At 35.7% G+C, this 25,789-nt stretch overlaps 4 protein-coding genes across 17 annotated transcripts in view; 2 read left to right on the plus strand and 2 right to left on the minus strand.

Annotated features, from left to right (window-relative positions):
* Positions 1-21: 21 nt before the first annotated feature.
* On the minus strand, positions 22-3,976 carry LOC108553976 (leucine-rich repeat flightless-interacting protein 2). 2 transcript variants are annotated; one of them, XM_017909077.1, is made up of 9 exons: positions 3,613-3,976; positions 2,530-2,645; positions 1,867-1,993; positions 1,344-1,483; positions 986-1,249; positions 770-911; positions 569-694; positions 261-475; positions 22-185 (listed from the first exon to the last, which is right to left on the minus strand). In XM_017909077.1, exons 2-9 carry the CDS (start codon positions 2,611-2,613, stop codon positions 75-77), a joined length of 1,209 nt encoding a protein of 402 aa, XP_017764566.1. In that variant the 5' UTR covers positions 2,614-2,645; positions 3,613-3,976; the 3' UTR covers positions 22-74. The 2 variants fall into 2 exon arrangements, with proteins under 2 accessions (XP_017764566.1, XP_017764565.1); XM_017909076.1 differs by having other exon boundaries at positions 2,530-2,713.
* Positions 3,977-4,592: 616 nt separating this feature from the next.
* LOC108553977 (dnaJ homolog subfamily C member 1) lies at positions 4,593-6,666 on the plus strand. The gene is made up of 7 exons (XM_017909078.1): positions 4,593-4,858; positions 4,932-5,033; positions 5,092-5,310; positions 5,383-5,627; positions 5,728-6,022; positions 6,094-6,312; positions 6,385-6,666. Exons 1-7 carry the CDS (start codon positions 4,709-4,711, stop codon positions 6,445-6,447), a joined length of 1,293 nt encoding a protein of 430 aa, XP_017764567.1. The 5' UTR covers positions 4,593-4,708; the 3' UTR covers positions 6,448-6,666.
* Positions 6,667-7,737: 1,071 nt separating this feature from the next.
* Positions 7,738-12,270, minus strand: pea (ATP-dependent RNA helicase pea). Its single transcript, XM_017909067.1, has 12 exons — positions 12,177-12,270; positions 11,929-12,014; positions 11,101-11,847; positions 10,777-11,018; positions 10,384-10,688; positions 9,861-10,290; positions 9,539-9,797; positions 8,989-9,479; positions 8,553-8,885; positions 8,291-8,494; positions 8,034-8,214; positions 7,738-7,959 (listed from the first exon to the last, which is right to left on the minus strand). Exons 1-12 carry the CDS (start codon positions 12,268-12,270, stop codon positions 7,738-7,740), a joined length of 3,594 nt encoding a protein of 1,197 aa, XP_017764556.1.
* A 4,073-nt stretch (positions 12,271-16,343) lies between these two features.
* Positions 16,344-25,789, plus strand: part of trol (terribly reduced optic lobes) — a 251,055-nt gene continuing 241,609 nt past the window's right edge. For all 13 annotated transcript variants that reach the window (XM_017909090.1, XM_017909096.1, XM_017909092.1 and 10 more), the window contains exon 1: positions 16,344-16,779. In XM_017909090.1, the coding sequence (XP_017764579.1) occupies positions 16,699-16,779 (81 nt within the window). In that variant the 5' untranslated portion in view covers positions 16,344-16,698. The remainder of the gene's footprint in view (positions 16,780-25,789) is intronic.

Genomic DNA, 25,789 nt, shown 5'->3' on the forward strand with positions numbered 1-25,789 from the left:
AAAAAAAAAAAAAAAAAAAAAAAAAAAAAAAAAAAATGGCAGATTCATTGTACAGGTTCCAAGAAATCGTCTCGTCAAAGCTCTTTTAACAGGGCAGATTTAGCGTTTTTAAGTTTATCCAATCGCCTCTGTAAATGAGAATTTGCCGTCTCCAATTCTTCTACCCGGCCTTGAGTCTCTCTAACCTATAAAATGAAGAGTTTTTTCGACTTATTTAGATGAAATGGTGTAGAATTAAAAATCTCCACGTTCCTGCTTACTTCTCTTTGCAATTTCCTCTTTTCTACTTTCAATTCATCCTCTGCCTTTTCAGACGCCTCTGCTGCTGACTTATAACGTATTACTTGACTTTCTAGCCTGGCTACAGTGGCTTGCAAAGTGGACATGTCTTGTTCAGCTTTTTGAAGCTTGAATTTGTAATCGGCCAGGAGTTTGTTTGCTTCTCGTTGCACATCTTCGGAGTCTGATAAACAACCTAAAGAAAAAGAAGATTATTATATTGAAAATATAAAGCAATTTTATATTACAAATTTTTAATGAAAGCATATATTTTAATGGAGATAAATACCTAATACTGAACCAGGCGATCTCTCGGACCTAATACGATTTCTCGTCTCCTCTAGTTCCAATCTTAAATGTCGTATCTCGTCTTGCAATTCTTTTTTCTCAGATGCAAATTTTCTCAGCCGGACATCTATAATTTATCACATAACATTCTATTGCACATTTCTTTTTTTTTTTATATACATATATAATATAAATTATATACCTAATGAACCCTTTCCAGCATTTTGTAGTAGTTCTGCTGCTTCTGTACTGACTAGTACTCTTCGTCTCGGACGTGGACCGTTCTCAATATCGTTATCCTCATTTTCACTTCCTTCATCATCGATAATAACTAAACCATTTTCCTGAAATAATTTTATTTCTTAGTTATGAAACTACTAAAATAAAACTAGAACAATGCAATATATTGTTCACTTACTTGTATAAGCGTATCTCTTTCTACTAATTGTGCATGGCATACATCTAACTCGTCTTTTAGTCTTTGACTGAGTCTCTTTAACTGCTCGGATTCTCGATTCTTTTCTCTAAGTTCCCTACGAAGTTGTGCAACTGTTTCCTCCAGTTCTTCTAATTTATCTTTTAATAAATCGACTTGATAAGCATATGAAGACTTTTCATTGTCTAACTGAGCATTAGCTATCATAGCTTTTCTAAATTTTTCTTCAAATTCTTTTAACTCTAACTGCAAAACAAAAATTCATGGGTTGGTTTATTCATATTTCAATAAACACATTCTTTCGACTTTAATATATATTGTAAAATAAAGATATTAGTACCCTGAGATCTCTGCTTAGGCCAGCATCTTCCAGTGAATCTTCAGAAGATCTACGACTGGACTGGAAGTTATTAGAATTTGTAAGAAGACGTGATGTCCTTACAGAATCAGGTGTTACTCTCATTGTTCTATTCACATCGGCTGAAAATTTGAAAAAAGATTATTTTAGTTTATTTCACACATTTCATGCCAGATTCATTTCCTGTAATTTTTTATTCATGCCATGTTGGTTACATGTACCTCATATTGCCAAAACTAATAGTTTTGTTTATGATATACATTAGAATATTTATAAAACTGTAAAAATCGTTGTTATCAAGTAAACAATGTAATGTTAAAAAGAACAAGGAAAAAGATTTTTGTTTTAGCAAATGATGGTTACAATTGTACAATTAAAATTAAGTTAAAGAAAGAGAAATACTATATAGTGGTCTGAATGGAAAATTAAAAGTGGAGCATATGCAACCCACATAGCACAGGATTTGTTTATAAATTTGTTTAAAACTAATTTTTCAATTTGGTACCTGAACACATGTCATAAACTCTATCTGCATTCTCTTCTGCCTCTTTCTGCTGTCTTTCTAACTCCCTCATTCGTATTTCTCTAGCTTCTGCTCTTGCTTGTCTTCTAGCGGCTAATCTAGCTTCTGCCTGAAAGTATGTATAAAAAATCCATCCTGTTACGAAAAAGATAGTTTTACATTTAATTTATTATTAACACATCAACACTATAATAATATAGAAACACTCCCATAAATGTATTAGATAAATGATGCTTATTAAGGTTTACATAAAAATAACATGCACAAACTTCAAACCTATTGTTAATTTACATCAACAAATACTTACTTATATTCAGTTGTAATTAAAAAGATAAATATCAATAACAAATAACAATTGTAAAATATAGTATATACACTGTTTCAGATATTTAGTCATTTTCTCTACACATTTTCATTTATAGATAAACTTATCAAAGAAGATATAAATCCCCACCTTACAATCATGCATACATGTAAGCTCTGAAGGTCAAGCACACTCATAGCAACATTTACTAACTTATTTTGTTTCTTATTAAAGCAACAAATACAATCTTTAAATTATACAATGGACTTATATTTTTTAATACTATCTTTCTTTTTTCTGACTCCACCCTGTTACATTCTTATAAAATAATCACACCATACCTCCTTGGCTATCTGATCGAGAGCCTGATCCTCTGCTGAATGTCGTGCGGTTGTCCGCCTACGTCCAGCTATAGCAGACTCCATTTTGTATTCAGTGTTCTAATATCTGTGTTTTGCTAGAATATCAGGGACTTGAGCTAGATGGATCCAGGTCCTTCACCGTACAAGAAGACAAACCACCACACTAAAGGACAAAGGGACAATATGCTAGATCTAAAAATATGTGAGCAAGATGTAAAGCATGATTAATATATGTATTATGACTGATTGAAAATATACAAATGGAAGAATGGTGTTTACAATGCAACTGAACATAAATGAAGCATTAATGTTAAAACATTGCTAGGAAACTTGTTCATGATTATACCAACATTCTGATATTTTAATTATTGACAACTTAGTTACATTATGGACTGCTGATAATTATGCATTATGCAACAAAAATACTTTACACATAGACGATAATGACAAATGGGCAATAATAGTTACCACTTTGAATATTTTAAATGACTCATGAATTATTGAATATTAATAATCTAAATTTAGAATATTTTGAAATTGTGTAAAAGAACTTCGTACTTTTTTTATGAGTTAGAGGTTGACAATACCCGGCGACATGTGAAGGTCTATTCGAAATAGAAAAGTAAAAAGAATCTAGCACAGGTAAAAGGAGTCTTTCGTGGTTCTAACGTTACAACGTTTTCATGCTAAGAATAACATCTTCAGGGTACAGTCCGATTATGTATTTGCTTGGATCACTTTTGTTATACCAAAACGCGTCGAAAGATTCTCCCATAAAAATCCGCATTCGTCGATACAGTTGATGATGACGACGACGACAACGCAACGGCACACAAGATCACGATTTTAGACCACAAACGAAATAAAGAGGCTCGCAAACGAGTTATATGTTCAACGATATATATTTAATAGACTTGCACACCCACACATCACGTCAGACCGAATACATGCAAATAAGACCTTACTGTAGTCGTCAATCGTCTTTTTTTCTCTCTTTTTCTTTCGATTTCTTTTTTTTACAAGTTCTCCTAATGTTAAAATCCTATAGTTAAAGGGACTTACGATGCGAGAAACGCTGTCAGCCAGCGGATAGGCGCATCTTTTTCTCAAAGGAACGGCATACAAAAATAAACTGGAGGGCACTATAAATACAATCAATGGAAATCAGATGAGTTCGCCACGATGACCATCTGCGGCCAAGGAATTTAACAATGCGGTTTCCGTTTAGTTGATTCACAGGTCCATGGAATTTTCCGATTACTAGTCCGAATTACGCTTACACAACTTAACGCCCAACCTTCTACCTCCTATAGGCGAAAGCTTGTAAAAACAGTGCGTGTAGTCGCACTTAAATATAGCGGAAGACACATTTTTCGATCGAATAGCTTGAACGGTGATGCATGCGAATGCAAAAGCACACTGTGCGCCGCGCCTTGGACAACCGAAATTGGTGGAGTCATCTGTATATTACGATCTCAATTCTATACTCACCATATCGGAAATACAGTCTCTTACGAATCATAATCGTTTTCTTCTTATATCTAATCTTGATTGCCTAGTCTAATATATGTGATAAAATTGTCTGGAATAATCTTTTTCAGACTGTCAGTCCAATCAATTTGATCTTATCTCTCGTGCATATGTATGTACGCATATATGATACTATGATACATTTTAATTTAATTAAATTTGCATATTAATAGAAATTTTTTACCATAATACACACAATAACAATTAGAGGATTTTTTAATTTTATTTTAATAAAAAGTTTTTTAAAAAACCCCAGGAATAGTTCAATCAATTACAGAAAGATTGTTTATAGACCAGATGGTAAAGCAGATCGGTAATCATGATAGTATAATTTGAAAATAGTCCTTTAGTTCAATGCAACAGATATACTAAACAAGTTCCAATCCTATTTTTTCTACATTGTCGACGTGTTTGATACACACGGCCTACGTTTCTTGAATCTAACCTCAATCAAATTTGCAATGTGGCACTTGATGTTTTAACATATTTCGCTTCATTTCGTAGAAAATTTATTTAATTTGAGTCAAAAAAATGATCGTAATATAGTATTTCAGTGGTGAACCTTCTGAAATAAAGAAATAAAAATTTTTCAATGGATATGAATGTAGATACTTAGTGAATACAAAAAATGAGAGTGTCATTATTGCTAATTTTTCGAGTTTTATACTTTTTTGATGTATATGGACTCACAAGTGCTTGGGACAATGATGAGTTGGAGGTATTTGATGTGGTTGAAGAAATAAACCAAAATTTTTATGAGATTCTTGGGGTTACACAGGTTTGTTTTGTTTATTGCTTATATCTATATAATCTCTGAATGAAACAGAATGATTGGTAAATGAATATTTTAGGTTGCAAATGCATCAGAGATTAAAAAAGCTTTCAGACGATTGTCACTGCAATTGCATCCAGATAAAAATTCTGCAGAGGATGCAGAGCAACAGTTTAGAAAAGTAAGTCATAAATTATTGTAATAATGGAACATATTACAATAAAGATTTTCATATTTAGCTAGTTGCTGTGTACGATATATTGAAAGATCCTGGAAAACGGCAAAGGTATGACAATGTACTGATTAATGGGTTACCAAACTGGCGATCAGCTGTATATTATTATCGCCATGTGCGGAAAATGGGACTTTTAGAATTAGGAATAATTTTATTTTTACTTATTACAATTGGACAATATGTGGTCGCATGGGCTGCATATTTTGAAAAAAGATATACATATGTATGTGGAAAAACCATTAAAAACAAGGAAAAATTAGATTGCTTTAATAATTCATAGTAACATACATTGTAGGAGCAAGTTTTAGGTAGTAAACTTCAAAAAATGCAGAAGAAGAATAAGAAAGGAAAAATGGATGTGCCAGATCTTGCAGATATCTTAGAGAAAATCCCTACACCAACAATCTGGAACACTCTTCCATTCCAGTTTCCAAGGTGGATAATAGCCTTTACACTATCCATACCTGAGATTATACGTGTGATGCATGGTGTATTGGAAGAAAGGAAACGCAGAAAAAAGCAGGAAGAGGAAGAAGCATTGTAAGTAAAATGATATTTAATTTTTAAATAAATCACTTTTCACTAGCAAACATTTTTTTCTTAATTAGTATACTCGAGATTTATGTATAATTTATTCCAGAATGCAAGAGAATGAACAACTTGAATCAGAATCCACGTCCCGCACGAGAAGACGCAGAACTGGTTTCACTCCGCAAGAAAGGAGTGGTAATGGTGTTAAAGAGGTGTTTAAGAAAGAACAAACAAATCATATTTATCAGAAAACTGCTGTTTCTGGTGGATTATGGACGGACGATGATATATTAGAACTAATAAAACTTGTAAAGAAATATCCTAGTGGAACATCTGAGAGATGGGATAAAATTGCAGATGCAATGAACCGTACAGTTACCGAAGTTACGCATATGGCAAAAAAGGTTGCTCCCTAATCCCTTATAGATCCTAATTCTAATTTCTATTTTTATGAATAATTCTTTGAATGTACTAGATAAAAGATGAAGGGTTAAAACCTGGTGCAGTCACAGAGGAAACTATAGTAGAAGAACGTCCAAAAAAAATGAAAACACGTGCAGAAAATGTGGAGAATATTGGCGAATGGAGTCAAGAACAACAAAGAGCTCTGGAAGCAGCTCTTATAAAATATCCAAAAGGCATAACCATAGATAGATGGGAAAAAATCGCGAATTGCATTGAAGGAAAAAATAAGGTATTATATGTGGATATTTTACGATGCATTTTTCTAAACTAAAATTATTACAATCAATATTACGTTTCTAAGGATGAGTGTCAAGCAAGGTGTAGACAATTGGTGGAATTAGTAAAAAAGAAACACATTCAATAGCCTGCCATGTACAAGATGTTCCTTCAACAAAAAATGTAGTTCAATATTGATAAAGTCCAAACACAGAAAAAAAGAAAAGACATAGTATTCGATCTTAAGATGATAGATATTTCACGGCTGTTATACAACGTTTACAAGGTGAATTACAGATTTTTTAGGAGTATACTTACACAAAGATGATACATTAAGAGAGATTAAGAGAAAAAAGAAAACTTTATACACGGGAAAGAATAATTACTCCTACATCATTTTATTGTTAAATGTTTGTGGAGAATGTATTTATTTAATAAATTTAATAATTAATTCAGAGGAAAAGACTGACTGAAGATATAATAATTATATACTTTCCTGTTCTCTGAGACTGTATCATTTTAGCTTTAAAAATTATAAAAAATATTCATGCCAAAGTGTATAACACATTTTCCTATATTATTAATATAACTCATATACAGAGTGATTCGCTTGCAAGGGTACTTAAAGACGGTGTCGTCAGGAAAACATCGCAGCGGAAACGCCAGGTGAATCAATCCTTGCTGTAACTTAATAGGCTCATATCGCTCTTTTACTGAAATGGAGATAGTTATTTTCGTTTCCTCGACATTTTACTTTGAAATGTTCATTTTTAGATAACACATATGTATACACTCACAACTGTTTAGTATAGAACTAAACTATAGAAAGCGATATTGGTATATTAGGTTACGATAAAACTTATAATATAATGTTCTCGTGGCAATATTTTTTTGTTGGTATCCTCTTTGATGACCTTAGTGAGAGAATCACCCTATGTGTATATATAGCTACAATTGATCTACATTAAATTAATCGATATTAGAGCGAAAAATTACATTACTTGTATTGTACTTGTTAAAATCAGTACAAACAAATTCCGTCTTAAATGTTTTTTGAAGTCTAATTGAAAAATGATATTTTAAAGTAAAGTATGCCTTCTTGCATTATCATTGTAAATATTTCAAAGTCTATAAATTTGCAATGGATGAATTAACTGCCCATAAATTATTCTGTATAATTTACCTTATATAAGGAATCATAAATATTATAAACGCGGAATATTATTATAATTTCAACATCAAACGTATATTATTATTACGATGTATATTGAAATATTTATTACCTAAATAGAAAGCAACATTTCATGTAATTACAATTTAATTTTGTATTCGAAACAAAGTGAAGGACAGAATTATTATATCCGAATCATTTATTCGTGTTAGTTTTTAAATAGTTACTCTGTACAAAATATTATTTACAAATTGTATAATAAACATCTTAATTACGTCTTCTTCGAACCCTTGATATTCGCCAAGCGTTCGGTTCTTCGTATTTGTTGTAAAGTGGTTCTAATCTTTGATTCTTCTTAAACTTGCTGAGTTTAGTTGGATCACTAAATTTGAAAAATGCTGGCGCAAATTCTACCAACCATTTTGGATCTATAGTTGTCACTTCTCTCATATATTCTTTCGTAGTTTGAACTAATTCGTGATAAATGACCTATTAGAAATGAAGAGAAGAATTAAGCATTAATTTCTTTTTAATAATTACGTTTTTAACATTTATCAATTTACCCATTCCGGTTGTCTGTTGAATAATGCACTGCTTGGATGTATGTAGACAACTTGGCTATCTACCAAAGTTCTATATCCTTCTTGGGGGTCTTTCTTTGCAGCATTTCTAAAGAAACCAGAACAGACTGCTTTTTGAATTCTTACAGTATTTTTACCAGCAGATACTACGTCCAATTTGTGTCTGATAAGTAAAATAGATAATTAATTTATCTTATTAGATATTAGAAAATTGTATTTATGAATAAACAAATCATTACCTGTCCATTATACCTAATAATTGTTTTCGAACATCCTGAGCACGTTTTAAGGTTCTTATTTGTACAAAGTTTTCATAACACCATGCATTGCTAAATTTATTATTTCTCCAAGAGTTATAAACTGCTAACAGAGTTAAATGATCACCTTCTGGTTGATTGAATTTGGCTTTCTTTTGATCTGCTAAAGCCTGTTTGTCTTTAGGCCTATACAAATAAAAATAATGAAATATTTGTACAATTCTTGTTTATCAATATATCTTACCTATAAAAAACGTTTTGAACAGATAACATGCTGACAATAGTCAATATTTCATCAGAACATTGAAGATGCACGCTCATGATAAGCATTTTGGATAAATTTGGTTCTAGAGGAAACTCTGCCATCCTCCTGCCTAGTCTGGTTAACAGACCTTCATTATCTAATGCACTTAAGCTGTGCAATGATTCTAAAGCCATGATCAAAGACTCCACAGGTGGTGCATCCATAAAATCAAAGTGTAACAGATCATTGATGCCCATAGTTTTTAGTTGCAAAACTGTGGTTGCTAAATTTGTACGCTGGATCTCTGGAACTGGTGTAGGAAGCATTTCGTCCCTAAAAAGTCCCAACATTATAATCCTTCTAATCAGTTACAGAAAATAAAATAAAATTGTAAATCATAATTATCAAATCTAATAATATAATTAACAATAAATACCTATAAGCCCTTTCGGTATAAAGCCTATAACATTTTCCTGGACCTGTTCTTCCAGCTCTTCCTGCTCTTTGTTTTGCAGCTGCTTGACTTATTGGTGTCACTATAAGACTGTCCATTCCAGTCTTAGAATTGTATACCTTTTGTTTCACAAATCCTGGATCAACTACATAATAAATTCCATCGATAGTTAAACTTGTTTCTGCAATATTGGTAGCAATCACTACTTTTCTAGAACCAGGTGGGGCAGGCTCAAATATTCGAGTCTGCATCTCCGATGGAAGTGCCGAATATACAGGTAAAATAATTAATTCAGGTACATCCGGACCTAAAGATTTCATTCGTTCATATAAAATTTCGCAAGCTGTGTCGATTTCTTCTTGACCAGTTAAGAACAGCAGTATGTCCCCTGGTGGTTCTCTTAAATGTATCTGCATTACTGTTATCAATGCAGCATCTAGATAGTCTGTTTCTGGCTCTTTGGTATACATAACCTACCCAAAATAATTTCAGTTAATACTTTCAGTTAGAAAAATTTAGATATTTAAATTACCTCTACTTCAAATGTTCTGCCAGGAATTGTGAAGATGGGTGCTTCAAAGAAATATTGCGAAAATTTTACAGCATCCAGAGTAGCACTTGTAACAATCAGTTTTAAATCTGGTCTTCTTCCTACAGCTTGTTTTAGCAGTCCAAAAAGAACGTCCGTATGAATGGTACGTTCATGTGCCTCATCCAACATAATTACAGAGTATGTTTTCAAATCAAGATCCATAAGACACTCTCGAAGTAACATACCATCAGTCATATATCTATAAGATTAAATATAAATATTAAATAAATATATCTACACAATTGGAAAATGAATTATATACTTTATGTTGGTTTCTGGTCCAGTACAATCTTCAAAACGAATTGTGTAGCCAACTTCTTGTCCTAAACGACAACCAAACTCTTCTGCTACCCTTTTAGCAACAGACATGGCAGCTACTCTTCTGGGCTGAGTACAGCCGATTTTTCCACGGGATGTAAATCCTGCTTCAGCTAAATACTGCGTAATTTGGGTAGTTTTTCCTGATCCTGTTTCACCAATTACGATTAGAATTTGATTATCTGTCACAGCTTTAACTAAATCATCTCTGAGTTTGTATATAGGCAAACTTTGACGTTGTTCGAGCAGAGTTAGATTCGTTTTTTTTCCAAAGGAAGATTTCTTTCCTCCTATTACATGCTTCTTCCATTCGGGTAAATCTTGAGTTTGAAGGCCAATTCCACGCATATTTGCAGCTAGAGTTCTACTTTCAGCTGTAAAATTTATAAACATATTAATATGGTATACTATCTTACAAAGTTAAAAAATTATTTACATATAATAGATATATAAAATAGATTTAATACCTTCTGGTAGAGGATCAATCCAATTTTTATTAAGACCTGTTGGAACAGAATCCATTTCCTGTTCTCTCTGCAACATTTTTTGTTCTCTTCTTTCTTTTGCTAAAGCACTCTGCATCATTGCAGCTTGTGCTAAAGAACCATCAGGATTTTTTACTATACGAACAGGACTTAAATCTCCAAGAGCTCGTCCATGTCCATGCAAAAATGGTGGTTCCTCTTCTACTAATTCTATCTCAACATCTTCTTCTTCATCATCTTCACGTGGGAGAATTCCTGTTTCCATGTCAAATTCTGGTAATTCACTCCTATGACAAAAGAATAGAAAATTAAATACTGTAATTACTACATTGTGGAATTTAATTATTTTATTTAAATAATCGTTTTAGAAAGTACCTATCAATACAAGAAGCAGCAAGCATCTGTTTAATTTCCCATTTTTCTGGAGATGACAATCTCTGTACTCGTTTTCTAGAATAAGTTTCATCCTCATCCCAGTTACCCTGGAGTTCTAACAAAGAAGTAGGCCTATCTGGATTCCTCAAATGCTTTTCATCTTCCTCAGTTTTGGTAACAGCTACGACAGGATTTAGATCTCTACCAGTTTCCTGGTCTACATCTTTCATACTTAATGAAACCTGTCAATATTTCACAAAAAACATGTGAAATTCTTGATCTTTAAAAGATATAATATGTATTTTATTTTATTAGTTTTCATACCTTTTGTCCACCAATATTGAGTACTTTCACAAGTACTTTTTGACCTCTAGACACAACATCACTTGCACTGGCAACTCTTCCTTCTCTTCTTAATTGTGAAATGTGAACAAGTCCTTCCCATCTTCGTTTCAAACCCTCCATTTGAACAAAACAACCAAAAGGTACAATATTAGCTACTTTTCCTGAATAAATCTTGCCTACTTCTGGGTCCATGGAAAGTTCTTCAATAGATCGCGATCTAGATCGGTCGGATACATAAGAATATTTAACTCTATGAAATTTTCTGTCTCGTGATCTAGATTTCTTACGATCTCGAGATCTATGACGTCTTCTGTCTCTAGACCTTGATCGATCATGTGATCTTGAGCGAGATCTAGACTTGTGTCTTTTTTCTTTGCGACATGATGAACGCGATCTATGACTTTTTTTGTCTCTTGATCTACTTCTCCTTGAGTGTTTGATTTTTTTCTCACTATTATCAGTTGATTGGTTATCTTTTTTGTTATCTTCTTTGCTAGACTTTTTCGACGGTGCTAATTCCTCTAAACTAGCCATAGCACTGCTGACTACATAATCATCTTTAAGTTCCTTGTCACCTATTGCTTTTTGCTCTTCATTTGGTAAAGCTAAAGCAGGGAATTTTTGAGCTAGTTCATCTTGCTTCGTTACAGATTTCAAGGATTTATCCTGTGATTTAGCTGGTTTCATATGCTGTATAATCCTCAGCATATTAGCCATAAAGGATTCCTGAACGAATAATATAAGTCAAACGTTATAATATCTTTAAATAAAAGAATAACAAGGAAAAGAGCTTTCTACATTACTTACAGAAAATTCTGCACCATTTTCGATAAGAACTTTTTTAAATTTATCAAATGTATTATTTTTTTCTGCCAAATGAATAATAAATTCAGCTGTGGGAAAAAGAAACAATTTAATCAATAATAGTATTGGTGATAATATTTCACAATGTAAAAACATAGAAGTGAAAGAAACACAGGTTACGGTTCCATCAAAGCAAAATTTGTTTTTTATATCACAATAAAATGTAAAAAAATAAAATTGTACGTTTTTACCTAAATCTTTGTCATTTAGCCCCAAATGATTTTCTAGTTCCGTACAAATTTTTGAAACCAATGACAGATGTTCAAGCTTTGCAACTTCGTCCATTTTTGAGTTTTCACTCACACAGTTAAGAATGAAAACAAGCTTTCATAAATCGATTAAAGTTGTTAACTGTATAGTGATTACAATTTGGTTAACGATATCACAAAATTTTTTGTAAAAGAATATATATAACCTGAAGAACAATAATGTATTTATTTTTAAGAATGAAACAAAATAATAATGATTTTATATTATATCATAGTAAATAAAAGTTGTGTTTGATATACGTACACAAAAGTAATTTTTTCATCTTTTGTTATAAAATATAATATTTTAAACCTTAATATGAATTACTTTTTTATGAAATCATACTTAAAATCAATCTCCGTGTGTTGTGAAATGTGTAGTTTACTATTAAACATACTGCGGAAATCTATGGAACTATGTTGATATCACGATTATACAGAGAACGACATTAACATGTGTTAATAATAAAATTTCGTATCATTCATTTACCGACCGATAAACAAACGATGACAAGAAGTACACACATTTTACCGACTAATCTTGAAATACAAATTGATTTTAACCTTTAATTATTAAAATTATTAAATTGTACAGTATTATAAAGATATGTTTTTAAAAAATTGCAATAAACTTTAAATTAAAATAATATTAGTAATAATTTATAAAAATACATTTTTTGTAAGTTGTAGTAAAATAACAGTAACTTAAATATTAAATTAATGTTTCTGACATTAAGTATGTTTATCTAATTTTTATTTTTATGAATGAAATTGTCTGATTTATTTTATCTTCAGAATTTTAGAATGAATCTATATAGAATGAATCTATAAATATATGTGTAGTTTTCTATAAATATAATAAGGTAAGGTACATAATGGTGACATCCAATTTAATTGATAATAACTGTTCGTGATATATTTCATTTGATTGTGTTTATTGGTATGTATTATCAATATGTTCCTCACATTTTTATTATTTACTATATTTATTATTGACTTTCATAACTTTTTTAGAAAAATCACTTTCCAAGCATAATTTTGTTTCCAAAGTGCACATATGTAATTTGTTTAAATATTTCAGTTCAAAATATATTAACGTGAAATATATTATAAACTTACATTAATTCAAATTCAAAATATGTTATAGTTTCTTATTTCTGTAAAGAGATTTCCTGAAATTGTTGGTGAAAGTTTGATATATGATGGTTTAAGAATAGATAAAATTTCTCAAAAGTTTTGAGCTTATTATTGTTTGATTCAAACATATACTTTGAAAAGTGGATCAGAAGCTATACTTCACGAAAAAAAGAGGAAAATTGAAATTGCGCGGCAAAGAAAAAATACATTGTTTTGTTTGAGTAATTTATCATCAATAATCCTACAAATTTTGGTTTATAATTTTTTTTAAATATATACATTAATTAAATTATTGGAATGTATAAATTATTAAGTCAATTACATATAGAATATTGTTAAGAATTTCGTTCTAAAGTACAATCAGAATATACTTGGTTAGTGTAGTTTTCACTTTTCGAATAAAACACGCAGTAAACGTAGGAACTGTATATTGTTAGTTTAATGCGTTATTGTTATTGTTATTGGATGTTTGATAATATATTATTTATTGTTTTCATTAGAATGTTACAAAAGTAACGAAATTTTGGAAAGGCACATGGATATTATTGAAATAGGCATGATTCAATAGAGGTTAAAAACGACGCGGCAAATTTTCGATGAAGTGAGTAAACCTATTCGATTACTATTTATTTTATTATTAATATGAATTGAAGTTATTATCAATTCAACGTTGAGTTCAAATAGATATAGTTTGTAATTTGATATCAGTTTAAAATAAATTACTAACTTAATGTTTCTAATAATTAAAGTGAATTACTTGATACAATATTGCTGCATAGTATTTATGTAATACATACATATATATATGTGTGTGCGTATTCCGAAATATTCATATATGAATGACAATTGTAATAATATTTTAATGAATATTTAAAATATTAATATTTATAATTGTTGAGTGAGTGAATAATCATAAAGAAAATCTGAATCAGATAGAAATAATAGTGAGGTTAAGTTAAATTATTACGAACTTTCACGAACGTTTAAATTAGTTTATTATAATTGCAAGTTTATTTGATTATGATATTATGATTATAGTCTTCTGTATATGTATATATATAATCTGAAGCATAATTAAACATGACGTGGTAACCCATTACAAACCGTTGTATAAAGAAAAAAAAAGAAAAATGCAGAGAGAGAAGACTTGTAGCTAAAAGACTGAAAATAGCGTCTTCTGATCAAATAAAAGGAGCCGAGGAGGCGTCTAAAAACTGCCGAAGGGCACACGCGATCGAGGAATTCAGCTGTCAGACTATAAATCGCCTACAAGTTTGCTTTGTATTCAGGAAATTTATTTGGACATTTCTTTTTCGTGCCGGCTAGGTTGGTTTATGTCAGTGATGAATATCTTCTACTCTTGTTCCACGTGTATGCATTTTGGTAATCAAGGCTGCTTGATTTTCCTTCAGTTGTCAGTTCGTGCTTTTCTAATTGACACGTATCGGGTTTCTCAAAATATTCATTCTACCGTTCGTTAGTCACATTTACTTGCCAATTATATTGCTTTCAATTCAAATTTTTCTTCATTTTACATTGTATCAAAACGCATATCTGAGACACATCTGATTTTGTAATCTATATAAAATGTTACAAAAATAGTGATATAATTTAAGTCATTCGTGTGTATATCATAGGATAAACTTTGAGGTTAAACAGGGAAATTCTGGTTTTTTGTAAATTACCTTTTACTCCTGGTGAATAGTTGTAACGAATTAGTGCGTTTCAGTATTTGTACCGATCCAGGATGCATCTCGTTGGAGAAAATGCGAGCGGATACGCGAGAGGCGAGGTTGACCCGTTTAAAAAAGATCACCCTCGCATCTGTTGCTGAGCGCAACAGATCCTCCGGTTAGACGAAGAGGTTATGTCGGGTGAGATAAAGAGAGAATATGCGTCGAAGAACGCACGCGGTTCTCTACTTTTTTTTTTTTCTCCATCTCTTTCCTACCGGAATGACTCGTCGGTGCTGATGGCCGTTCGATTCGCTGTCTTGTGAATTTTTTAGCAGAAAGCTTCGACTACGTGGAATTAGGAACTGAAAAAAAAAATCGATGATCCATAGACTATAATTAGATACCTTAAAATCCTAGATATTTTAAGCTTTTGAATTAATTTGTTGGTAACTTTCGTGGTAATAAATTTTGTACATTAAGAAACAAGTTTAGTATTTAGAATCTGTACGTGTAAATTGCATTATTCGTTTCCGAATTACAAACCGAAGTACTGATATATTACCGGTGCCAATAACCCTCCACTAATCGACAACGAACGACTCCATAAACTTTCTCTTTTAACAGTCGCCTAAAAATTCTGGTGCAGCGGAGTAACCCAGCAGTCACTGCGTGTTCGGATCACTTTCTTCGAACGCGAATTCCGTAATTGTAATCAAAATCCATCGTTTAATGTAGCTGAGTCTATCGATCTGTTTTCTTTTTGCAGGAGGCGCTTTACCATATTTGCATACCCAGGACCTACAATTTAACCCTGGACTCATTAAAAAATCGTACGAGTACGTCCACTTCTGGTTGCTGGTTACCTCGTGTGAGTACGAAGCGACTATGGTAGGGATACAGGAGGAACAACTTACTCCTCTCTGGCTACATATAGAGAAGAGCATATCTGTCGGAAAGAGATATACACTGACACGAGTGCGAGAAAGACATCAGATCCGCGCGAAATATCGCGGAGTGGGGATATCCAGAGAAAGACGGCGTTGGGTGGGGAGTACGACGGAGAAAGACGTGCCGAAGGAGACAAAAGTAGGGGTAGGGAACTTGGTGGTTTAGTGGTGGGGGGGGGCGACCGCGCCAGTGGAACGCGCAACGGTAGACAAGGGCAGTGTTATGCTTATAATAAGCGGTGCAAGCGAAAAGGAAGACACGGTCTGTTAAGCGGGAGAGGGAAGCCCGTGGACGGAAAGAGCAGAGAAAGAGGAAGTCAGCAGGTGAGAGACAGAGTGCCGGAGCGCAAGGGAACGCAGCTGAATCTGTCGGCGAGCTGGCGGGGTGAGGGAAAAGCACCGGGCTTTTGAAAAAGTTTTATCTTGCCGGCGCGCTCGGCCTTTCAGACGCTACCGAACACCGGTACGCTGTTGTACGGTTCTCTGTGTCCCGCGTTGTCGACTTTAGGCCAGTTTGTATATCGAAGTTCCATAGCCGGTCCTCACAGTGTGCCGGCCTGCGAAGATCCAGATCGAAGTGCCCTTGGACACAGGACTGGTCGCGTGCTTCTTCTCCTCGTCATGCGTTGACGAGGTTCCTCGCCAGAGTCCAGTGTATAGAGAAGATTTAAACAGCAAGTGTAGCGAACAGGTCCTCCTCCCATCATGAGGGACTCTATTTTGCTGAGGAGTTGCCTGCTGCTACTACTCGTTACCGGCACTGTCCTCGTGGATGCTTCTGTAGAGGTAAGTACTACCAATTCAAATTTCATTCCCGACTAATCCAATGGACCAATTATTGACTATCAGTGCTACCATTTAATTGGGTACCTCTAGAGGTTCCGGTAACTTTTCAGACTGGCTTGAACGTCTGTAGATCTTTAGGATGTACCTATGTGACAGTTTTCTCTGGAAATGACTGGGAATTCTTTGAAAAGCTGCGGATTCGTTGAGTTTTCAGTTTATCCAGGTTCTAGAATATTGCAATTCGCGAGTCAATGGAAGACAAAGGAAGTATCTATGAAATTCTTTATTGCTAGATTCTATTGACTATAACATTTATAGGTTAGGTTAGGTTCAGTGCGTTATTTCAAGTTTCACGAAAGTCGGCAGTTCAGAAACCACGAGTCCTCCAGGTCTGATTAAAGAGTACTATGGCATCGAGACTTCAAGAAACCTGTGGATCCTCCAGGAGTACGTGAAAACAGATTCCTCCGGTACACTGATTCACCAGTGCGAGAGCCAGAAAGAGCAGAGAGTAAGGAATCATCGGCCAGTTGGCACGGTTTGATTGAATTTTTTGGCAAGGCTCGAGAGTAGTGTCTGCAAAGTTCAATCACCGTGATTATTCGCGGCTTGGTATCGGTGTTACATGGAAACGATAAGGATCTTCGCATATTTGCCGCTGTGAAACGGCTTATCTGTCGCCTCGATAGCTATACGTTCTCTAATACCTGATAAACATTCTTCCGTCAGACGTTTCTATCGTGCTAGGCGAAATCACGACTCGGATTGAAAAAGCTCTCGAAAGTATTCAGAGTTGATATTCCGTAACGCCTCTTTATCCACAATCGAACAATTAGGATTGCAATTGTATCTTGTTTCTGCGATTAGTATAAACTACATGCACGCCTTTCGGTGTGGACACCATCCACTGACATTTAAAATACTTCTTATTGTACTTAATCGTTAAAAATGTCGTAACCGAGGAGATATTGGAAACCATAGTATCGATATATGTAATAATCATATAAGCATCTTATGTAATCGTGTTTTAGCACTATTGTGCAATATAATCGAGCCGTATTGTCGTGTGAACTACCCCATAATCGAATGATATCTGTAGCAAGTTATCGTAATTAAATAGTATATCACGTAGCGTAATTAAATACCGACTGTACGGTATAGTAACAATTTATGGTTGCACTTTAATATTTTCCATGCTATCATTACAATACGATATAGCGACAATTTGTAGTTTATAAATTTAAAGATTCTGTATGCGTATGTATTATATATATACCGGGTGACTCACGCAACTATATCGCTCGAATCTTTCCTAAACTATTTGTCTCTGATAACTAACTCAATTTCGGTCATTAATGGTCCGAAAAATTGACAAAAGTTTCGATACACTTCACTCAAGAGTATCTCGGTGACCATGAATTTTTGACGGTGATCATTCATTTTTGACATCAGATAGGCATGCAAATGTAGCCAAACAAAAGAGAGATACGCGAAGAGGATGGCGACGTGATCAACAAGTATGTACATCGATCCGTGTCTCCGGTTCGGCTCCTCCTCGATTATTATTCGTAAAGGTTCGCACGATACGAGTAATTCGCTGGACTCGATCGTATTCCGATCACACGGAGAAGTTTGGAGGAGCAGACAGAGCTTGCGTCAGCTTTGCAAACTGCCAATCCGTCGAAATGTCATCCGATGCCGATGGATCTTCGCGTTACTATGCCTTCCTCCTAGCCAAACCTCCTTCACTTGACACGAGTCTCGAGGAAACTCCTATTTCACTGGTCCTCTTTCTCATGTGTTCTCCGATCCGCCTGACGAAACCGACTGGATAGCCGATCAAAATAATCCGCGATATCTCGAATTATCCAAAACTGTAACGTTCCATAATAGCACCTAACCCCCTTACTCCTCGATCCGTTTCCCAAGATGTTTGCAAAATAATTCACCCTACTACTAATCCGAACCGAGATTTGGCACGAACCTTAAAAGTTTGTCAATAATCGTCATACCTAGTCGATCCACCTTTCGTGATCCATCAGCTATTCTCGCGTAATACAATCTTAAAATAAAGCGCTCTGAAATTTAAATTACCCCTTCGTTTTACGTTAAAATAGTTAAAATAGTTAAACTAGTTAAAACGTTCATTTTATCGTAAAACCGTCATCTTTTTCCCCGATTTCATATTTCCAACTGTGATTTTTATTCGTGGCGAGTCCTGTTTGTCATCGTATCTTTTTATTTCCCGTCCTCCATACCCACGGAGCACCGTTCTTATCGTTTCTGCCACTTTTGTAGATGCCAGTCTAATTATGCGCGGCGAGATATGGCAGCGGCTAGGTCAGAATGATTGTCGCGAATGTAGCGAGGGTGAGTCTTTGATCGTCACACACGAACAGCGATTGCCTTATTGAATTATCGCGCGATAACTCGAGGATGATTGCGTTATCTATTCACGGTATCCAGCATCTCGTCGGCTGACGCATCGACGGAACTCGGTCTTCGGGACAATTCGTACGATGAAGCAACCTTGGGAAATTTCGTACGAAAGTATGCTGGTTACGTTATGCTTTGGCCACAAGCTTTTGGCTTGGTCGCAGAGAAATTTCCATAAATCTTGGAACCGTGCAAACGCGTTTATAGAATAGTATTTATAGACGGAATTGGAACAACGATCTTTAAGGCTTAATTCCGTTTGACGAACGTTTCAACTTTTATTACGATCAGATTCTCAATGATTTCACGTAACCCTGTGTTTTATAAATATACGTATCAGTGAAATGATAATTTTATAGCGAACGATTATTAATTGTTATGCAAACTGAGTAGTGGAAAATTTTGAAAGGAAAATGAATCTTTTTTCCCCATTTGCTTTTTATCATCTGCTGTGTTAATCGTTGCTGCTCATTATCTCTATCGCTTCTTACGTTTCGCAATGAGATTCAACTTGGAGGAATGATTTGCTACAATGATCGAGTCAATAGCGTTTAGAGAAAAGTATACCTGGACAATCATCTTAAGGGGGCAGACTGGTATGACGTAACCACTGTCATACCCTTTCTTTAAAAATTCGTAGAAAATGTTCGGAAGAAATTTTTCACAAACTGTATTTTTAACCTTAAATTACTTATAAAAGAAGTATACTACTATTTCGAAGTATACAAATACATTTTTGTGTATCTGTTAAGGGGACAGGCCAGTATAACATAACCTCTATATGACATAACCTTCTTTCAAAATTCATAGAAAATTATTGACAGAAGGTAGCCGTGTAAATTTTTCACAGACTGTACTTTTAACCTTAAACTACTTATAAAAGTAGTATACTACTACTTCGAAGTATACAGATACATTTTTGTATATCTGTTAAGGGGGCAGACCAGTATAACGTAACCTCTATATGACATAACCTTTCTTCAAAAATTCATAGAAAATCATAGGAAGAATGTAGACGTGTAAATTTTTCACAGACTTTACTTTTAACCTTAGACTACTTGCAAAAAAATCGAGAGAAAAAATATCGCAAGAGAAATATCGGGAAAAAATCTTGAATCAACCATCTGCAAAATGAAGCGGATCTCGATGGTCGACAGGATATAGCGCGGAGGAAAAATCTGCAAAGGACGAAAAAATGTGGCGAGCATAGGCAAACAACGTGGCTATCGCACTGACCACAGTTAACAAATTTAGAGCTTGTAATTGTTGTAATGAAAAAAAATCACGAAGTTGAAGATGATGGAATAAGACAAATTGTTCTTAAGAAATAATTTTTTGAAAAAGTTTCCGAATTTTTAGATGCTCAGTCTGTGGTCAATGCCAGAGCCACGTGTCTTGGACACATGTTCAACAAATTTCACAGTGATTGGAACTTAGGTTCTTTCGTTATGCCGTCCAGCATGGTGAAGGACGGTGTTCTGAGAAAATTAAGCCTTTGCACTCGACGATTTTTTGGTTAAAGAAGAGTAGGAGTTCAAAGATTTTCTGCTATAAAGCTGACGATATTTTTTCGAACAGTAAATAAGAAACTGTATAATAATTAATACGTGAATTATTTAATTTCAATATTTCGCACACCATTACATTATCTGAAATTTGACATATTAATTAATATCGATCTTCGAAATTTTATTAACTGAATTTTCTTCGAACTTCTTCGAAATTTCATCCACTGAAGGGCGCCTCTAGAGTGCAAAGGGTTAAGGTAGTGATGCGAGTTTTTCGAATTTTCAAGACAAAAAAGAAATCAATTTTTCTACACAGTGGTCTGTCGCCTTAGAGCTACTAAATTATCGTTGATAATCCCGCGATTAATTGCATCGTAGAATTAAACTATTACATAAAATGAAAAGCGAAAGATCTTATCGATCCGACAGCAAATATCCAGCGAATAGAATTATCCGATGAATGTTTGAAATAATTAGAATCATAAGGAAACGTATTCGATCAATCTTTGTTCCAAGGAGTGAAAATTCCTTTAGATATCTTCATCTTCCGACTTCAGTTTGAAATAACTAGCTTTTTTCGTAGTCACGGATATGCCAATCCTTATGAGAGATTAGTTGCGTGGAGTTCTGGAGACAAATTCGCGTCTTTGAACGAACTCGGACGTTGGGATGACTGTTCCAGGCGATTCTCTACGTACATGAACGTATTCCCTGTTAGGATGGCGTAGCGTGAGAAGAAGTCGACTGTGAAGTGGACGGAAATTGAATTAAAATAGTCTATTTCGGGGACAGCATAGTTACGGTTCATCGGTGATTCGATTGTCTCGAAACCAGGCTTCCGCTCCCGGAGTCCTGTCTAGAACTCGAGGATTCGCGTCTGCGTGCGTCGCTTAATTTCTCCGGATATTTTGGCGACTAATGGTCGGTGACAGGGTCAAATCAGCTGATTAACCTCGCGTGATCGTGTCAAGGTGTATTACACGAGATTTGGAACGTGGAATTCGATCAACGATGGACACCAAGAATTGGAATTTTTGGAACTGTTCAATCTTTGTTAACCACTTGCGCTGGTGTTGTAGTAGAAAACTAAATACTAAAATAAACTCTGCATCTTACAAGGAGAGTGCAAGTTCTTCGGATCATTGATTTAGTTGAAACTTTGCAGTTGTTGCATCCCGAACACTGCAACTCATACGGTGTAGGAGTTTCGTAGGATTGTAAGGCCCAGTTACGCGGATGCGACAATGTTGCTGGGATCCGGCCTACTCTGGGGTCCGGTGGTACCACGTTTGTGTCATACGAAAATTATCGGGCAAATGCCACGCAAAAACAGGTTTGATTATACATCCTCACAATTTCGAGAAAATAGAGGGATAGGATTGAGAACTCATAAGAACTGACGATGAGATTAGTAAAACTTTACGATTTATGATCTCCAGAGGACCTCGAAAAACCGCCGGCGGCGACAATCGAAATGATCCGAGTCAGTCCTACCGGTGGAAAACAAAAGAATCCCGATTAGACGTGCGGACGGCATAGTGTTAATAGAGCTAGACCTGGTTAGGGTTGAACTACAGAGTTCTGATGGTTAGAGGGGGTTTCTTGCTTTAAGAAGCAAAAATCGATAATTGCTGTAGGTATTGATCTTTGTGCTTGGTGTGATGATAGAAATAATAGTATATTATCCTAATATTAATTAGGGGGCAATTCCTTTCCCTGCGTTTTGTCTCTTGTCTCCCGCTTTCTGGGGTCGTCTTTGACCTGCGTGGCCCTAAACAGACAGGTCCGTTTAACCCTTTGTGGTTTTGAGTAAACCGTACCGTTGGGTCGAGCCGCTCCTGTAGTCATTCATTAGTCATCCATAGTCATTCAAAACTACTAGCGCTCATTTCTGTTCAAACGCAATTTTCGATCATAGCGATGCTGGCAATAAGGACATAAAACAGTCCACCACTTGGGACGTGCGGTCCTAGGGCCGTAACAGCGTTTTAGGGCGCATATATGCATTCCTCGGCCATAGTAACGCGTTTACGTAGGGCGCAAAGGGTGACTATGTATACTGTACAGTCAGTATTTGTTCATAGATCCTTTAATCGTAATGGTATTGCATATACTACCAATAAATAGGTTCCGATGATTGTTGTCAATGTCGGGGTAATAAATCCCTAGGGACCGGCGCTAGACTTTCCGTTCAGGGCTCGCTAGTCCGTACGGCCCGAAAGGGCCCACGTGACGGCTAACTGTGGAGTGAACGGAATGGCACGTAAAACCGTTGTGACGTTTAACGTGTTAATAAACATCTGTACAGTTTTCCCCCCGTTTCCTCTGCCTATTTCTTTGCATTATAACCCCTTAACAGCTGGAAAGACGTTCCACGCACGTCGTAATGCTTTCGTCCCAGAATCGCCAATGACGTGGTATACACGTCGTGACGCCTCCCAGCGAGTTACACGCGTTCTGCTACACGCGTTTGTGAATTTCCTGCCAGTGCAAGTGGTTTTAACTCTTTTGCTACTACGGTCAACTATAGTCACTGGCCACGAGACGACATCTACACACGATGGGTGACTATAATCACTGGCTACAAAAATTGGGTAGAAAATTAAGACAAGTGCTACCGTTGCTCTTAGCTCTCTTCGCAAAGAATTGCAAGCTCTATTGCGATGGTCAGTTTTTCCCTTTCTTTTTTTCTTCGAAAGATTTGCTTCAAAAGACCGAATGCCAAAGATCGTAGTGTTTCCATCTTTGACACGTCGTTTCGTTCTACGGGAGAGACTTCGCGACGACGCTCGCCGTAGCGAAAGGGTTAAAGTGTTAAATTTAGATGTACCAAAGATCCTGGAAATCTAGGTTCTCAAATTCTGACAATCGAGTGTCTCAAACCCTGAAATCGCGGATGCCCAGGACCTAAATTCTTGCTAACTGCTTGGAACGAAGATTGCGAGAAGTAAATCTTAACTTAGTCCGCTGTGCCCTACATCCACGTTATTCAAATTGGTGAAACTTGCGAGCATGACATCGACGTATGCCGATCTGTGCGTCTGATCCCAAGGACCGGCGCTAGACTTTCCGTTTGGGCCCAGATTAGGACCAAAAAGTGGTAACTTTTGGTATTAAATTCTTCGCCATCATTGGACCTGACGTTTGTGAATTCCTGTTATAACAATTGGTACAGTATCTTCGAGTTTTATGAACACTTCGCCCGCCGCCGGTGGGCCCACTTGACGGCCGAGTCTGGGCCTAAACGGAACGGCAACGGGCTAGACACTTAACGTGTTAACGATGATCCTATCACCGAGCGATTCATCTCCTTCCAAATACTTTCTGACGAACGAAAAGTTTGCCCATGATTTGTTATGTCGTCCGTGTTCATCATCCGCCAGGTGCATCAATGATCAGAGGGAGCAGGTATCGCGGTGAAGTTCTGCTTGTTCCGAAAGAAACCAGAGAATCGTGGAAGTCAAAATGAAAATCGGCTAGCATTTGTACGGAGCTTGGTTAACTTTTCAAATTACACGTTCTGCCGGCTCCCCCTTGGAAGCCTCAAAAATCTCGAAGAAATGCTCCCTTCCTTCCTTCTGGCGTCAAGAAGAGTCGTATCGAGCGAGACCGCGAGCATTACCATATTTTTCATAAGGTACAAATCTTTGCAGCTTTTTCCCCGGCCTGGAAATGGTCAGCTGGACGTGTCCAGCCGGAGAAAAAGATACAGACGGTGACAGTGGAGGTAAAAAGGATTTTCAGCTTTTTTCCCATCGAATCCATGACGGACGCAATCTGAAGTGTAGTCTACATTGTCAGGGTATTTCTGTCGTGAGATTCGTGACTAATATTTTCACACGTCATTCCGAGGGCTTTAACATACATCGTTACGTTATCTCGTAGAACGAATTCTATTCTATTTTAGGAGATTTCATAAATTTTCCTCCGTTACCAGGTAGATAGATAAAATTTATTATTGTCGTATTAACGATTTGCGTAATTCCGAGCAATTTATTCACCGTGTATCAATACGATAAAAGCCCTGGGCCGAATTTGCGTGCCGTGAATGAATAATTTCGGATGTTTTAAGCATTATTGAGCAGCTTCTGAAATGTTTGCCATGCTGATAAGAGATAAGGAGAAAGGCGATAAGTGGCGATAAGAAGAAAGAGAGAACGGTTATTACCTAATTGCTGATTTCATTAAGTCAATATTCGGCACTGGCTGGAGTTTGAATTTTTATTAGGACAGTCCGCCGGATCATTGCGAAACGATCTAATAATGGACCTGACCTCCCGCAAGCTGCGACGAAATAGAAAAATAGCGAAACACGTTGAACGACGTATGTTGAATTCTAAACTTGTCGTGCAAAGTCTATTAGCATTTCCTCTTTTTTGCCGCTGTTAATTGCAAACTCAGATATATCATAATTCCCAATGATTGGAAATTACGAAACATCTAGCGGAAAAAGGATTTATGGAACATACAAGACTTTCGCGTGTACCAAGAGAGTATTTAAAGCTCGATATATCCTCTATTTCTGGCTAAAAGCCTCTCACTCGCTGAGAACATCTTATTAACATACCCGCAATCGGTAATTTCCTTATTTTTCTAACATCCAACGTGGATCGAAGCGGAAAGCTGACCGTAGCTGTCCCCGATCCCTGTCTCCGAGGTAACGGTAAGAATGGTCGAATTTGACGAAATCCTAAGATCCTCTATCTCAAAGAGCCGGGGAATAAAATTGCGAATCCTTGAGAGAAAAACTCTAAACTATAGAATGCAATGTGGAACAGCCGGGAGATCCCCGGCAATCTGAAAAGCCTTCCAACACTCGAGAGAATCCAAGATTAGGGAACTCAGCCTTCTTCGCCGGGGTACAAGGTCTTCATCGCGATTTAGTTATTTACAATGTCACACAGAAATCGCATTAAAGTCGCTGAAGTGGAGGGGACACGATGCTTCGGTGCGGCCGGGGATCGATTTCTCATTGCCAGCCTCGTTTCGAGTTCTCGAAGAAGCGTGCAAGTGCTGCTTGTCCCTGAGTACCGGCGTTCAAGTGCCTCGCGACGAGTGCAAGCTCG

This window comes from Eufriesea mexicana, unplaced genomic scaffold, assembly GCF_001483705.2.
Source record: "Eufriesea mexicana isolate 0111107269 unplaced genomic scaffold, ASM148370v2 scaffold14589, whole genome shotgun sequence".
Classification (NCBI taxonomy): Eukaryota; Metazoa; Arthropoda; class Insecta; order Hymenoptera; family Apidae; genus Eufriesea; species Eufriesea mexicana.